Below are 13,784 nucleotides of genomic sequence, written 5' to 3'. Positions count from 1 at the left end.
AGCACCGCATTTTTTTTTTAAGATTTTTTTTTTTCTTGGCAAGGCAGATACACAAAGAGGAGACAGAGTGGAAGATCTTCTGTTGATTTACTCCCCAAGTGGCCGCAATGGCCAAAGTTGCACTGATCCGAAGCCGGGAGCCTGGAGCTTCATGTGGGTGCAGGGTCCCAAGGCTTGGGCCGTCCTCTACTGTCTTCCCAGGCCACAAGCAGGGAGCTGGGTGGGAAGCAGGGCTGCTGTGCCAGGACCTCCGGAACGCATTTACATGCATCCAAAACTCAGGAACATTTAGAGCAAAGGAAATTTCAATCAGATTTTTGGGATATGCTTTTTGATATTACTCTTTCACCATTTACAATCAAGGTCTTTAAAACAACATGTACCCTACCCCACCACCAAATTCATACACATTAAGACCACTTTTGGGGTCTGGTGCAGTAGCCTAGTGGCTGAACTCCACAACTTGCATGCACGAAGATCCCATATCCTGCTTGTTCCACTTCCCTTCCAGCTCCCTGCTTGTAGCCTGGAAAAGCAACAAAGGATGGCCCAAAGCCCTGGGACCCTGCACCCGTGTGGGAGACCCTAAAGAAGCTCCTGGCTTTGGATCGGCTTAGATCCGGCCATTGTGGCCACTTGGGGCGTGAGCCAGCAGAAGGAAGATCTCTCTCTGTATTTCTGCCTTTCCAATAAAAATAGTAATAAATGTCTTTGGCTTTTCCTCATCAACTCAATGATTTCCTGACATGTACAGTGTCCCTTTCCTCAAACACCTTTTAGATGTCTCCCTGGTGTTCTTCCAAGCCCGCAATCCAAAGCAGAAAGAGGATGCCTGCTACAAAATACCCTGTTCCTCCTTTGCACAACTTTGAGGCGTGGAGAGAATCATCGATCACACGCATGCTTCCAGTGCTGGTTCAAGCCCCAAAAGCCCTCCACGGCCTGAGCGGCGACTGCTGCCCCCACCCATCCCAGGGCAGGCATTAGCAGAAAGCAGGAGTCAGAAGCCAAAGCAAGGCACTCTACCACATGATGGTGGGCATCTCGATCTCACAGCTAAATGCTTGTCTGATTAGCATTCATTAAGGTGTTATTCCATGCAAGTGTCTTGGTGGCTGGATATCCAGTGGCATGAATTGGCCAATCTAGCGTGTACCATGCTGTCAGCAGCAGTGCCATGCCAGCACCCTAGATGGGTCCAGTGTGTATCCTGGCTCCTCCACTTTGGTTCAGCTTTCTGCTAATGCACCTGGGAAAGCAGAAGACGGCCCAAGTGCCCAAGTACTTGGAGCCTGCACCCATAGGGGAGTCCCGGATGAAGCTCCTGGCTTTGGTTTGGCCCCATCCTGGCCATTATGGCCGTTTGGGAGTGAACCAGTGAAGGGGAGAATCTTTCTGTTTAACTCTTTCAAAAAAAAAAAAAAAATCCCTGCTCCAAAGACAGATCTCTGTTCTACAGGAGGTAACACTGCGCAGGTAGCCACACCTGGGACTGAGGGCAGCTCGGAGGTTCTCAGGGGCCGCTCTCCTGGCTGGCAGCATCAGCACCACGTGGAAACTTACTAGAAACGTCCTAGACCTACTGAATAAGGAACTCCCATGAAGGCTCCAATGATTTCTGAAAACCCTGCAGGGGTTCCCGAGTTTTTAAAAATGGGACTTGGAAATAGGTTTGAATCCCCAAAAGATGATGGCTCTAAAAATAGTGACAAAAGATCAACCAATCCTGACTCTAGTCCATGCACACAGTTTCTGTGTTCTCTTGTCAACCTGACTGGCTGCAGGCAGCGACAACCTGCGCGTTCACACCAGTGACGGGCTGCTGAAGCAATGTTCTCTCGCCCAGACAAGACAGGCTGAAAACCCGAGATACGTACCAGCAACGACTGCATCGGTGAGTTAGACCACAGGAAACACTTTTTATTTTTTAAAAGCAACTGTTTTAAGAAAAGAAAGGGTCCAGACTGTCCTCACTGGTCATCACACTGGCCATGAGAACAGCGCAGGCCACAGGCAGTCCCCTTCTGAGCTGTCGTCACTGGGTCACACATCTGTTCTCCGATGAGAGGCACAACACGTGCAGGACACACTTCCTGCGAGCTGCGGCCATGCTCTCTGCGGCCGCAGCTCCTCACAGTCTGCTCACAGTCTTGAGCTTGCACGGACCAATCACCAATGATGCCAGAGCTTTTTAGATCAACATTAACCACCACCAGTAAAGGCACTTTAGAATATGTATGACAAGCAGTGACACCAACGCAGTGAGACTGGCTTAAGTGTTGCTTCAACTTTGTCAGGGTTCAAACAGCACATTTTGTGTCTGTCCGTAGGTAGTACATTCTGTCTTCATGTTTATGTATTTAGCAATATCTATACACATATAAACACACGTACCTTGCGTATCAATAAATCTGAAGTTTCTAAAAACACCCGCTTCCTTCAATTCAATATTACACAAAAATTCTAGTCACTTTATTTAGAACAAAGACAGGATTGGAAAATGAATGCAAAGAAGTAACCCACTAAAACCTCTGTATTATAAAAAGGAGTAAAAAGTAAAATAAATATTCAAAACTTGCCCAGGTTATCTCCTATTAAAAGAAAACCCAGCAGCGACCACGCTTACTGTACTGCAGGGGACTGGACATTTTTGGTACTCTCAATTTCACGCTCTCACACATCCATATTGCTTAGGCTGAAGAGAAAGAAAAATGGAAATTCCTTCCACAAATTCCTTCCTTCCTTTCAGTACTCACCAGGTTTTAGCTAAGTTGTGCCACTCCACTTAGCTGAAAATATAAACCTCAGTCTTGTAGAAACAGACACGGAGGAGGCTGAACTCCCACGGCCTGTGTACTTAAAGGACTGCAGGGGCTCTGGTAAGCCGACAGACTCCTCCTGCCCACAGAGGGTGTGTGGACACAGTCTTACTCTTAGGACAGGAAAAAAAAAAAAAAAAACAATTGCAATGGTATTGAAAGTTTAATTACTAACTGTATAATGCCTGAGAACAAAGATGGAAGCCAATCTTGCAGGCTTAAGAGCCAGACTCCGGGCATTTCCGTTTTTTAGCTGCTGGCTCCTCAGGCTCCTGGGACTCCAACGTGCTCACACTGGGTTTCAGGCTCGTGTCTGCTTTTATGTTGTCCATGGCAACCGTGAAGCCCGAGAGAAGGTACCCCCCACCGCCACTCATCAGCAGTTTGGGATGACTTCGATCTGGCAAAACCTAACCAAAACAGAAAGAGAGACATTCATGCTTCCCCAGACCAGGCGGCCAAAAACCAGATTTGAGACACACACATTTCCCTGAAGACACAAAGGGACCAACTTCCAAGGAGCTCATTCCTTCATGTAACAGTGCACACAACACCAGAAGGAACAGCTTTCTGTCAGAGTAACATGAAATCCCCACTTCTCTGAAACCTAACAGGCAAGTGCTTGCACAGCACCCCACATCTGCACACAGCTTTCTTCCTTTTGGCCTCAGCAAAGCGTGGGCCTGGACCTGGAAGAGGTGCTCAGAACCTCCCCGCTCCCAGTAATCCAGCCGAGCAGGGATGTCCCTACCACAGCATCTGAGGCCACACAGCAGGACAGGCTAGCAGTGGCATGAAGTACCCCCTCAGGACTTCCTACCTCAGGGAACAGGCCTCTGGGCAGCAGAAAACCTCCAGCTCTGCTGCTCCGGGACCCACAGCAGTGCACGTGCTGTGGCCCTCCGAAGCTCCTACAGTGCTGACAGGGCAGCAGGGAGGGCGCTGTCCGCCCAACACGGGACCCCTTCAGCAGCACCCTGGGCTCCTGAGGTCCCCCCGGCCCAGCCGCAGCTTTTCCAGAGTGGCACTACAGTCCTTCCCTCCCGGGCAGTACACTGCCTCAAGTCATTCTTTCTTCCCTTTTACCTTTCAAGGGCATTTCTCTCAAATCTTTTCTACTTCAACTCCCACCTTGGTGAGTCTTCTGAAGTGCTGAACTAACACACAGCCAGACAGTAAACCCTGAAAACTGGCCATAAAGACCAGCAGAGGAGCTGGAGGTGTGGTGCAGCTGGGAGACGATCATCCCATATGGGCACTGGGTGGCCTGAAGCCTCGGGACCCTGCACCCGTGGGGAGACCCAGAAGCAGCTCCTGACGCATGGATTCAGATAGGGCCAGCTCTGGCTGTTGGGGCCATCGGGGAAGGCACACAGACCTGTTTCTCTCTTCCTCTCTCTGTAAACCCTGGCTTCCAAATCAGATAAAAGATGACCAGCGACACAGAGGCTTATACTATACCCTCACAGTACCACCAAGGGCCTGGGACGGCCACATTATTCAGGGCAACATGCCCAACAAACAAGAAAAGACAGGGACAAATAGCCAGGGTCCTTTTTCTACCGTCGGTCTGAGACACTCCCATGCCCGTGGATGGAGGCCGAGGGCCCTGTGATCTGCAGCAGCCCGGGGCTGCCACCCACCTGGTAGTTCCGGAGCCAGGTTTCCGACAGCCTCAGATTGATGACTCCTCCACGCTCCCGCAGTTTGGTGTAGCACTCCAACAGAGGCTGAAGGCACAATCAGAGTTGTTAGGGACAACCTGCTGGCCAGCACTTAGACTCAACACTCAAGCACAGGAAGTCCCGTCCAGTCCACCGCAGCATTACCTCTTTATACTGACAGTAGACCACGAACGGCCTTGAAGGCGCCACGAAGTCCAGCAGAGACAGCAGCAGTGGAGTGGGATGGAAACGACTAGCTACAATGAGGCTGCAAGCAAACCATCAGAACAATCATGTCTCCGTTCCCTCAGCGGGGGACACAGGCCTATGAATAGGCATCTGGACTCGTCATGCACCTGTCTGCACAACTCACGTAAGCCAAAGGATTGAAATATTGTGGAAATTCAAAGCAGAATAAACTCGCGAGCTCTTCCTTTCTAGGAAATACCAATCACATCATAAGCTCTGACAGTGCCAGGTCATTTTAAATGGCATTTAGTGATTTGGAACCTTTATTACACCATCTGGAAACAAGTCTGTTGCTTTTCTGGATGTCTCCTTTGGCCTCTGCCTGTCCGATTTTCAGCAGCCTTTGCCATCAGCACTGGCAAGCCAGACGGCCACCTGCCTCTGGTGAGAGTACTAAGCCCCGTCACGTTTGGTGCACTGACGTGCGGGACGGTTCAAACCTGTTGTGAAGCTTTTCAGAACCACCGGTCACCTTGCCACCTCTGAGACCCAGTGTCCTCTCTCTAACCAAGACAGAGCCCTCACTGCTGTCCCACAGCCCATGGGCCTTGCCACCTCTGAGACCCAGTGTCCTCTCTCTGACCAAGACAGAGCCCTCACTGCTGTCCCCACAGCCCACAGGCCTTGCCACGTCTCCGGCATTCTGCCACCCACTCACCCATCTGCATTTCTCTCACTCAGCAGGGCGGCTGCTTCTAAACGTCTTTTCTTCTGCTCTTCTTGTCTCCGTTGTTTTTCCTGAATCTTCAAAAGGAAAAACGAGAAACCAAAGTACTGAGGTCATTCAGTTGGGTTTAAGGAAATTCTTGCCTGTGCAAATGTTTCAATAGTATTTCGCAACACAGCCTAAACCTACAGAAGGAGGCTGCTTATACGGAAGGTGAACATGAAGGAGCTGGGATTTTACAAAGCCATCATTAGGCTAGATGGGCAAAGCTTGTGCACCCCAAAGCCACACGCTGAAAGATGAAGCCACCCACATGCACACGCACACTCCTTCTCCGGCTCTTGGGGACGGCTAGTTACCATCCCAGGAGCTCATGTTCCAAAGCCAAACTGAACCTCAGTGCCTGCACAGAGTCCACGGAGGCCCTGAGAACATCACCAGGCCAGCGGGGCTCTGGCCATTCTTACATAATCTCTCTTGCCATCTTTTTCTTTAGGCTCCTTATCTTCTGGATCCTGGGAAACCTCTTCCAGCGTCTCTTGCTCTTCCAGAAGGTTGCTCTCTGGGGCCTCGGCCAGGCCATCCTCACTCTCGGCTTCAGCAGCCTGCTTGCGCCCCAGAGTCCCACTGCTTTCCTCAAGTGTAGCGCTGTCCTTGGGCTCTGAGAACAACATCTCAGCCGAAAACGTGCCATTGAGGAGACTGTCCACTTTGTTCAGGGGAAATTCATAAAGACCACTGAAGAAAGACTTGGGAAATCCAAAGCACGTTGTAGCTGCCCGAACAGGCCCACCTCCAGCGTACAGCTGAATAATGGAGCCAAAACCTGCGCAGACGAAGGAGACAAACACCCGCATGATGGAGGGGCCTGCGGAGCCCCACACCCCCACAGGGTCCTCCCCGGCATCAGACCGAGGGGGGGGCTCTGCTTCACAGGGGCCTAGGAACGCTTCTGTTGCAGGCAAGAAAATCCCAAAGTAGTCAACAAAAACCATCCCACTTGACAAAACTGTTAAATCCTGTGATGGGGGCGAGCGCCATGATACAGTAGGCTAAGCCTCTGCCTGGGGGGCCAGTTTGTGTTCCAGCTGCTCCTCTTCCCATCCAGCTCCCTGCTTGTGACATAGGCAAGCAACAGGATGGCTCAAGGCCTTGGGATCATGCACCCATGTGAGAGACATGGAAGAAGTCCCTGGATCCTGGCTGCAGACTCGCACATCTCTGGCCAATGTGGCCATTTGGGGAGCAAACCAAGAGAGGACCTTACTCCGTCTCCTCTATGTAACTCTGCCTTTCAAAAAAAAAAAAAAAAATCTTAAACAACAAAAAACCCCTGTGATCAAGCAAATTTGGATGTCATTACTGGTGATTGATTCCTGCCCCCCCGCCCAATGCAGAAAGAAGGGGCACTTAAAACTCTTTATTTTCTGTAGTTCACAGCAAGATAAGCAATCAGACCCTGCTCTTTCACGAGAGAAAAATCTATTCCTCATATTGTTCCCACTCAGTCTACTCAATTCGGGGCAATAAAACGAGCACCAGCTACACAAGAGTACACACGATTCATGGTTCGACACAAGTCCTAGCCAGCCAAGGCACCAGAACCATCTCCTAAGATGCTGCAGCTAGACATGACAACCACCAGCATCACCTGGATGGCACAGGTGCGTCATGCGGGAAAGGCCTGGGTGGGAGCGGTGCAGGTCACCCGCTACTGCAGTAACCCTGACGTAACTCCATCTAGCTTCACAGCAGTCCAAGCTTTTAGATCCTTCTACTTCCATCAGGGTGGGGGTTTACTGCATTAGAAAATGCCAACTCTAGGGTCTGGCACAACAGCTTAGCGGCTAAAGTCCTCACCTTGCACATGTCGGGATCCCATATGGGCACCGGCTCTTACCCTGGCAGTCCCGTTTCCCATCCAGCTTCCTGTGGTCTGGGAGGGCAGTCAGGAACGGCCCAGGCCTTGGGACCTTGCACCCACATGAGAGAGCTGGAGGAAGCTCCTGGCTCCTGGCTTCAGATTGGCTCAGCTCTGGCCACTGCAGTCACTTGGGGAGTGAGTCATCGAATGGAAGATCTTTCTCTCTCTCCTCCTCTCTATATATCTGACTTTTCAATAAAAATAAATCTTTAATGAAAAAACAATGCTGACTCTCACCTCCCATTCGTTCCATCACTGCACCCAGCACCAAGCCTGCACATGTTTCCATGACAATCATTTTATTGCCAGCACGGATATTTCCCAGCGTCAACATCTGAGCTAATGTATCGTACCGCATGTGGCTAAGGAAGAAAGAAGGATTCATTCACTCGTCGTCAGGTACATGAAGCTTGTGATTTCAATCATTTTTCAAATTTTGTCTTATAATAAAATTATGCTGATAACGTTATTGATTGGTTAGGAGGCGACAGTAAAGGACTTACAAATTTATGCAGGAGGAGGACACTTTATGCAGGTGAGCAAACTTTTCATTTTACTTAAAATCATGACTTTCTTAAAGACACATTTTCCCCCAATTATACTTTTGAAAGGAAACAAAGCGTACTTAATTTTTCCAGGTTCTCTTGCATAATACATAATTGAAAGAATACGAGTGGACGGCCTCACAACAGTAATGACTGCTTCGTATCTGGGTGAAGAAAAAAAGGAGAACACTAATTTGGAAAAATGATGTAAAATGTATTATTTTAAACAAGATGCACATTTTCACATTTTTAAAAAGAAAACGTTTTAACCTTTTCAATCATGAACTACTTACTTCTTTTTCTTCTTTTTTATATATTTATCTTGGGCAAATTCTGTCTTGTCTCGGAATGTTGTACTATTCTCAATTAACTGCTGAACTATTTCCTATAAGAAAAGGAGCAAGCAGATTTTCTGAAACTTTATTATCACAAGACAAGTCACTTCAAAGGTACCTTACCCCCAAATGGATCCACAGGTCTGCCCCTCCATCTCCTCGTGGGCAGCGGTCCAGATGATGAACTCTGTCTGTATATTGCCATACTCTACTGATAACTTGTAAATAAAAATCTATCAAGCAATGTGTGAGCCAGGGTAAAAGAACAGAGTGAACACGACAAAGGGCGGCGAGGGGGAAGGGAGCCTGCTGGACGCCAGACACTGGCGGGAAACAGAGTTCAATGTGGAGCAGCACGCACTAGCGACAGTACCAGCGAGAGCAGGAATATCCTTCATGGTACAGCCCTGCGAGAGACACTGGGCTACGGAGCACAGGTCCACCATCACCCTCCTGCCAGCAGAGTAACATCATTTGTCCATTTTAGCTCGGGCAAAGCCTGCTTTAAAGATGAAGACATTTTCTACACACCGAAAAAAAAAAAAAATTCTTCGAATATTACCTCTCCTTTAATGCCTCTGTCCTTCAGGGCTTTAATGTCATCCTGAGTGAGTTTCTGTGATTTCCCGTCATCGATTATATTTCTATTATCAGTGCCTGCTTCTTTCGTCTCTAAGGAAAGAAATTGCGCCATGACATTTATGATCTGAAACTATCATACCGCTTTTTATTTTTCCAAATTTACATCGCTATGTAGTCCGAGCTTTAAAAAAAATTTTTTTTTTTTTTAGATTTATTTTTTAATTGCAAAGCCAGATATACGGAGAGGAGAGAAAGGAAGATCTTTCATCTGTTGACTCACTCCCTATGCAGCTGCAACAGCTGGAGCTGAGCCAATCCGAAGCCAGAGCCCAGGGCCTCTTCCGGGTCTCCCACATGGGTGCAGGGTCCCGAGGCTTTGCGCCATCTGCCACTGCTTCCCCAGGCCACATGCAGGGAGCTGGAGCCCATATGGGATCCGTACCTGTGTGAGGCGAGGACTTTAGCTGCTAGGCTACAGTGCTGGGCCCTGTAGTCCAAGTTCAGCAGTCCATTTCCACGGTGGCCAAGCCCGTCCACTTCTCGCCAGGTTTCTGCAAGGCTCTCATTCTCCTTGTGGCTTTCGTTTCTTACCTCTACGCTATCCACATGGGGGTCAGAGAGCTTATTTATTCTGATGCTTATCACCATGCAATAGGAAGAATGAAAACACATTGCAAACATGACCTATAAGGTCCTACACACCTTGTCACTGCCCACCTCATCTCCCAAGCCCTAAGTTTCACTCTAACTGCCTCTCTTCCTCCCTTGAGCACATCCAGCCAGGGCTTTGGTGTCTGCTACTTGTTCTGCTGAGGTACTGGGGTTTCCCCAGTCCTCACCCAGGCCAGGGTCACCTTCCCTAACCAGGCTGGAAGAGCTGCCTTACGCTCGCCACTGCACACTGCTGCCACCAGAACTCAGGCTACTTATCCCTGGGATTATATCTGCTGTCCTCTGGAAAGACATTTTAAGAATTGCTGCAAATACAATGTCTAAATGTGACTAGCACATTTTTTGGTGCTTAAAAAAATAAAAGTATAGATATCAGGCCCGGCGGCGTGGCCTAGCTGCTAAAGTCCTCACCTTGAATATACTGGTATCCCATATGGGCACCAGTTCTAATCCCAGCAGCTCCACTCCCATCCAGCTCCCTGCTTGTGGCCTGGGAGAGCAGTCAAGGACGGCCCAATGCTTTGGGACCCTGCACCCGCGTGGGAAACCTGGAAGAGGTTCCCAGCTTCGGATCGGCGCACACTGGCCGTTGCGGCTCACTTGGGGAGTGAATCATTGGACGTAAGATCTTCCTCTCTGTCTCTCCCCCTCTCTGTATAGCTGACTTTGTAATAAAAATAAATACATCTTTTAAAAAAAAAGTATGGATATTAATGTAAATGTATCTAATTGGATAGCATCAGAATCTTAGTACTATTTTAGTGATTACTTAAATATTTTATCACTGGCAACCTTTTTATTAATATTATTACTCTGAATACTTAAGTACTTGTTTTTAATTAACAATGATTAATAATAGCTAGTTACGGAGAACTCACTGCAGACAAAATACTGTGAGGATCTTACTGGAATTCATATTATAATATTCAGAACTTAAGCATTAATTACAAGAATGCTTTAAAAATCATGGCAAGGGCCCAGTGCTGCAGCTTAGTGGCTAAAGTCCTGGCCTTGCACACACTGGGATTCCATATGAGCACCGGTTCTAATCCCAGCAGCTCCGCTTCCCATCCAGCTCCCTGCTTGTGGCCTGGGAAAGCAATCGAGGACGGCTCAAAGCCTTGGGACCCTGCAGCCGCGTGGGACACCAGGAAGAAGTTCCTGACTCCTGGCTTCAGATCGGCTAACCTCCAACCGTTGCAGCCACTTGGGGAGTGAAATCAGTGGATGGAAGATCTTCCTCTCTCCTCTGTGTACATCTCACTTTCCAATAAAAATAAACAAATCTTTAAAGAATAATAATAGCAGATGCAAAAATAGTTAAGAAGTCTTCACAAAGCTCATGAATTATGCATATTTTGAAAAAAACTGCATACAGATTTGCAACATTTCTTCCATTAAAATGAACTTCCTCAATTCTTTTTCTAACTCTCCAAAGCATCTCAGCTACCTTCCAGCTGACCCCGACTCCAGCCCTGAAGGGGTTCCCTGTGTGTACCCTGTGTACCCTGGCCTTGAGGCAGCAGGGTCTCCCTGGGTTAACTGCCAGGTCCGAGGCCGACAGTCAGGTAAGAGCAGGGCCAGTGCGGCTCCAGGTTAGCCGGCTGTGGAAGGCGGCACTGTGTTCCTCCTGCTCCTGCGGGCCAGCCTGGACAGCACTGAGGGATGAAGCTGACAGTTCTCTGACTGCACCTGCAGTGGGCTCCCCCTCCTTCTTCTTCTTGGGCTGAAGACTTCCTCCTCCGGTCACCTCAAAGGTAGTCCCGTAGCTGTGGCCAATGACATTATCCAGGTAGAACCACTGCTTCTCAAAAGTCACTTTTCTGGGGAAGAAAACACAATCAATCAGTTAAATTTCCTTTGCAAACAGGGTAGAAAAGACACACTCATCCCAGTTTATCTTAAAAAGAGCTGCCCCAGCAGTCAGTAGCATCATCTCTGGACACAAAACAAACAATAAAAAAATTCAAGAGAACTGTGTTGAGAGATGCAAAGCGAACAGAGAAGCCCTAGACACTGTGAATTCTCCAAGGATTCTCCTGGGACAACAGCTGCTCCCAGTCTGCACGCCAGCAAGCAGCTCTCCACTCACAGGCCCTGGAGCTTCAGTGGGCAAGGCTAAGGCCCCAACAAGCCCTAGGAAGCCCATGCAACTGACACCAGGAAATCTCAAGACAGCACAGTCCCCCAGAGGACCAGAAACAACAATCTCTCTGCTCCTGGCCATTTTATTAAAAAATTGTCCGATAAAATCAAGTTGCATTTACAAATAAACATTAATGACAATCTATACATTAGGATTTTTAAAAAATCTATCCATTTTTACTGCAAAGTCAGATATACAGAGAGGAAGAGACAGATCATCCGTCCGATGATTCGCTCCCCAACTGACCGCAATGGCCGGAGTTCAGCCAATTCGATGTCAGGAGCCCAGAGTCTCTTCTGGGTCTCCCATGTGGATACGGCATCCCAAAGCCTTGGGCTGTCGTTGACTGCTTTCCTAAGCTACAAGCAGGGAGCTGGATGGAAAGCTGGGCTGCTGCGCCCATATGGGATCCCGACACATGCAAGGCGAGGACTTTAGCCACAAGGCCACTGCGCCGGGTCCTACATTAGGTTTTTAAGATAGAGTTCCTAGGAAGCCACGATGCAGGATTCTGGCCCCCGTGGCCTGTGGACCTCCTGCTCTGTAAAGGCCCAAGGTTTTCCCTCAGTGATGATGCCAGCCTTGGCCAGCTTTTCTTTATTGGAGCCAACAATGTATCCTCTTCTCAGCCCTGTTCCTCCCAGGGAACTCCTCCAGCACTCAGCTCAGGGACATCCTGCTCACTCCCAATGTCACCACAGTGGAGCTCACCACGTGTGCCCCACAGCCCAGCAGGTGGTAACATGACCCATCTGGAAAAAGTACCTAACACCCACAAGACTCTGTGGAAGACAGTGGTTTCAGGCCCAGATTTTTATCTCCCCGCTGAGCGGGAATCTCACAAAAACCTTTAAGATTCCCACGTGCTAAGGTGCTAAGTGCCAGTTGGAGGTTACATGTGCACACCACATGAGCCTCACCCTTTTTCATTCTCACAGTAATCCTCCAGTGGAGCTTCGTGGAGAAGAGCCTTGTTCAGTTACAAGGGGCCAGGCCTGCGATTCACGTCCAGGGCTGCCAAACCATTAAGGATAGTTTCTTCCAGTATACCAGGTCCATTCCAGCAAACACCTAAGGGCCTTGCAAAGCACCACTTAACCTTACAGCAGGGCCCACATCCACGGCAGAGTGACCGCTGGGCAACATGGACTCAGAGAGGCAAGACCGAGATGGGGGGGCGGGGTGGAGGAGGAGAGGATCCCTCCCTGCCCCATCCTGCCAAGGTAGAAGAACTCCAGGATAAAGGACTGGGCAGTGGAGAAGGTCTGGGGACCCAGAATGGATCCTGGGGCAGAAACCCGGCTAAGCCTGGAAGGGGACCCTAAGGGGTGAGGCCAGGTGTGGGATCATGGTCAGCAAGAGCCATAGATGGAGATGAATCCTGGTGGAAACAGACTCCGCTGGGCAAGGAACAGCGGTGAGAAGCGACTGGGGCAAGGATGCGAACCCAGACAGGAAAGACCGGTGTCCTGGAGGGTGAAAATGTGAATTCAGGCAAGAACAGGGCCCTGGAGGGGAGCTGGGTGAGGATGTGAACCTAGAGAGCCGAGAACCGGGTCTTGGAGGGGAGATGGGTTAGAATGCGAACCCAGACAGGCAAGAACCGGGCCCTGGAGGGTGAGTCAGGACGAGGATGCGCACCCAGAGAGACAGGTAAGAACACAGATCTGGAAGGTAGCTGGATGAGGATGCGAATCCAGACAGGCAAGTACGGGGTCTTGGATGGGGAGTCGGGTGAGGACGCGAACTCAGAGAGCCGAGAACCGGGTCCTGGGGGATGTGGAGGAGGGCGTCCAGGACCTGGGGAAAGCCCCCCGTCCCCAGCCAGCAATCTCACTTTCTCCGCTGCACCTGTACCGCCTTGAACACGTCTTCCCGCTTCAGCACCACGAAGTCCCCGTCTCGGATGCAGTGGTTGGCGGGCCGCGGCTCCCCCGCGCCCTCCATGCCGACGCTCAGCCAGGCCTGGGGCTGCCCGGCGCCAGCAGCGTCCCCTGCACCGCCGGGCCCCTCCTCGCCAAGAGCCGTGACCGAGGCCATCGGCCTCACCGCCCAGCAGCAGGAGGACCAGAGCCCGGAACCGGCGCCGCCCCCACGTGCAGCACGGCGCTTCCGCTTTCCGCTCCGAAGCCCAAAGTCGCTTCCGGAGCCTCCAGGCTTCCGTTTGGCTGAACTCTTTGA

General features: G+C 50.0%; 1 protein-coding gene across 1 annotated transcript; it reads right to left on the bottom strand.

Moving 5' to 3' along the window:
- Positions 1-2,953: 2,953 nt before the first annotated feature.
- On the bottom strand, positions 2,954-13,777 carry TRMT6 (tRNA methyltransferase 6 non-catalytic subunit). The gene is made up of 11 exons (XM_058679585.1): positions 13,441-13,777; positions 11,150-11,280; positions 8,766-8,875; positions 8,162-8,253; positions 7,949-8,032; positions 7,561-7,685; positions 5,867-6,225; positions 5,391-5,476; positions 4,649-4,751; positions 4,463-4,549; positions 2,954-3,229 (listed from the first exon to the last, which is right to left on the bottom strand). Exons 1-11 carry the CDS (start codon positions 13,641-13,643, stop codon positions 3,038-3,040), a joined length of 1,572 nt encoding a protein of 523 aa, XP_058535568.1. The 5' UTR covers positions 13,644-13,777; the 3' UTR covers positions 2,954-3,037.
- Between the last annotated feature and the right edge of the window lie 7 nt (positions 13,778-13,784).

This window comes from Ochotona princeps, chromosome 22, assembly GCF_030435755.1.
Source record: "Ochotona princeps isolate mOchPri1 chromosome 22, mOchPri1.hap1, whole genome shotgun sequence".
NCBI lineage: Eukaryota > Metazoa > Chordata > Mammalia > Lagomorpha > Ochotonidae > Ochotona > Ochotona princeps.
Note: the sequence above shows the minus strand (reverse complement) of the source record. Positions and strands in the feature narration are given on the sequence as shown.

Bases quoted from the DNA above. Each gene is read 5' to 3' on its own strand.
- TRMT6 (XM_058679585.1), bottom strand. From the start codon at position 13,643: ATGGCCTCGGTCACGGCTCTTGGCGAGGAGGGGCCCGGCGGTGCAGGG. The intron at 6,226-7,560 runs GTGAGAGTCAGC...TCGTCTGCGCAG, and splicing joins AGTGATGGAACGAATGGGAG to GTTTTGGCTCCATTATTCAG. The intron at 4,752-5,390 runs GTGAGTGGGTGG...GTTTGCTTGCAG, and splicing joins AGTGAGAGAAATGCAGATGG to CCTCATTGTAGCTAGTCGTT.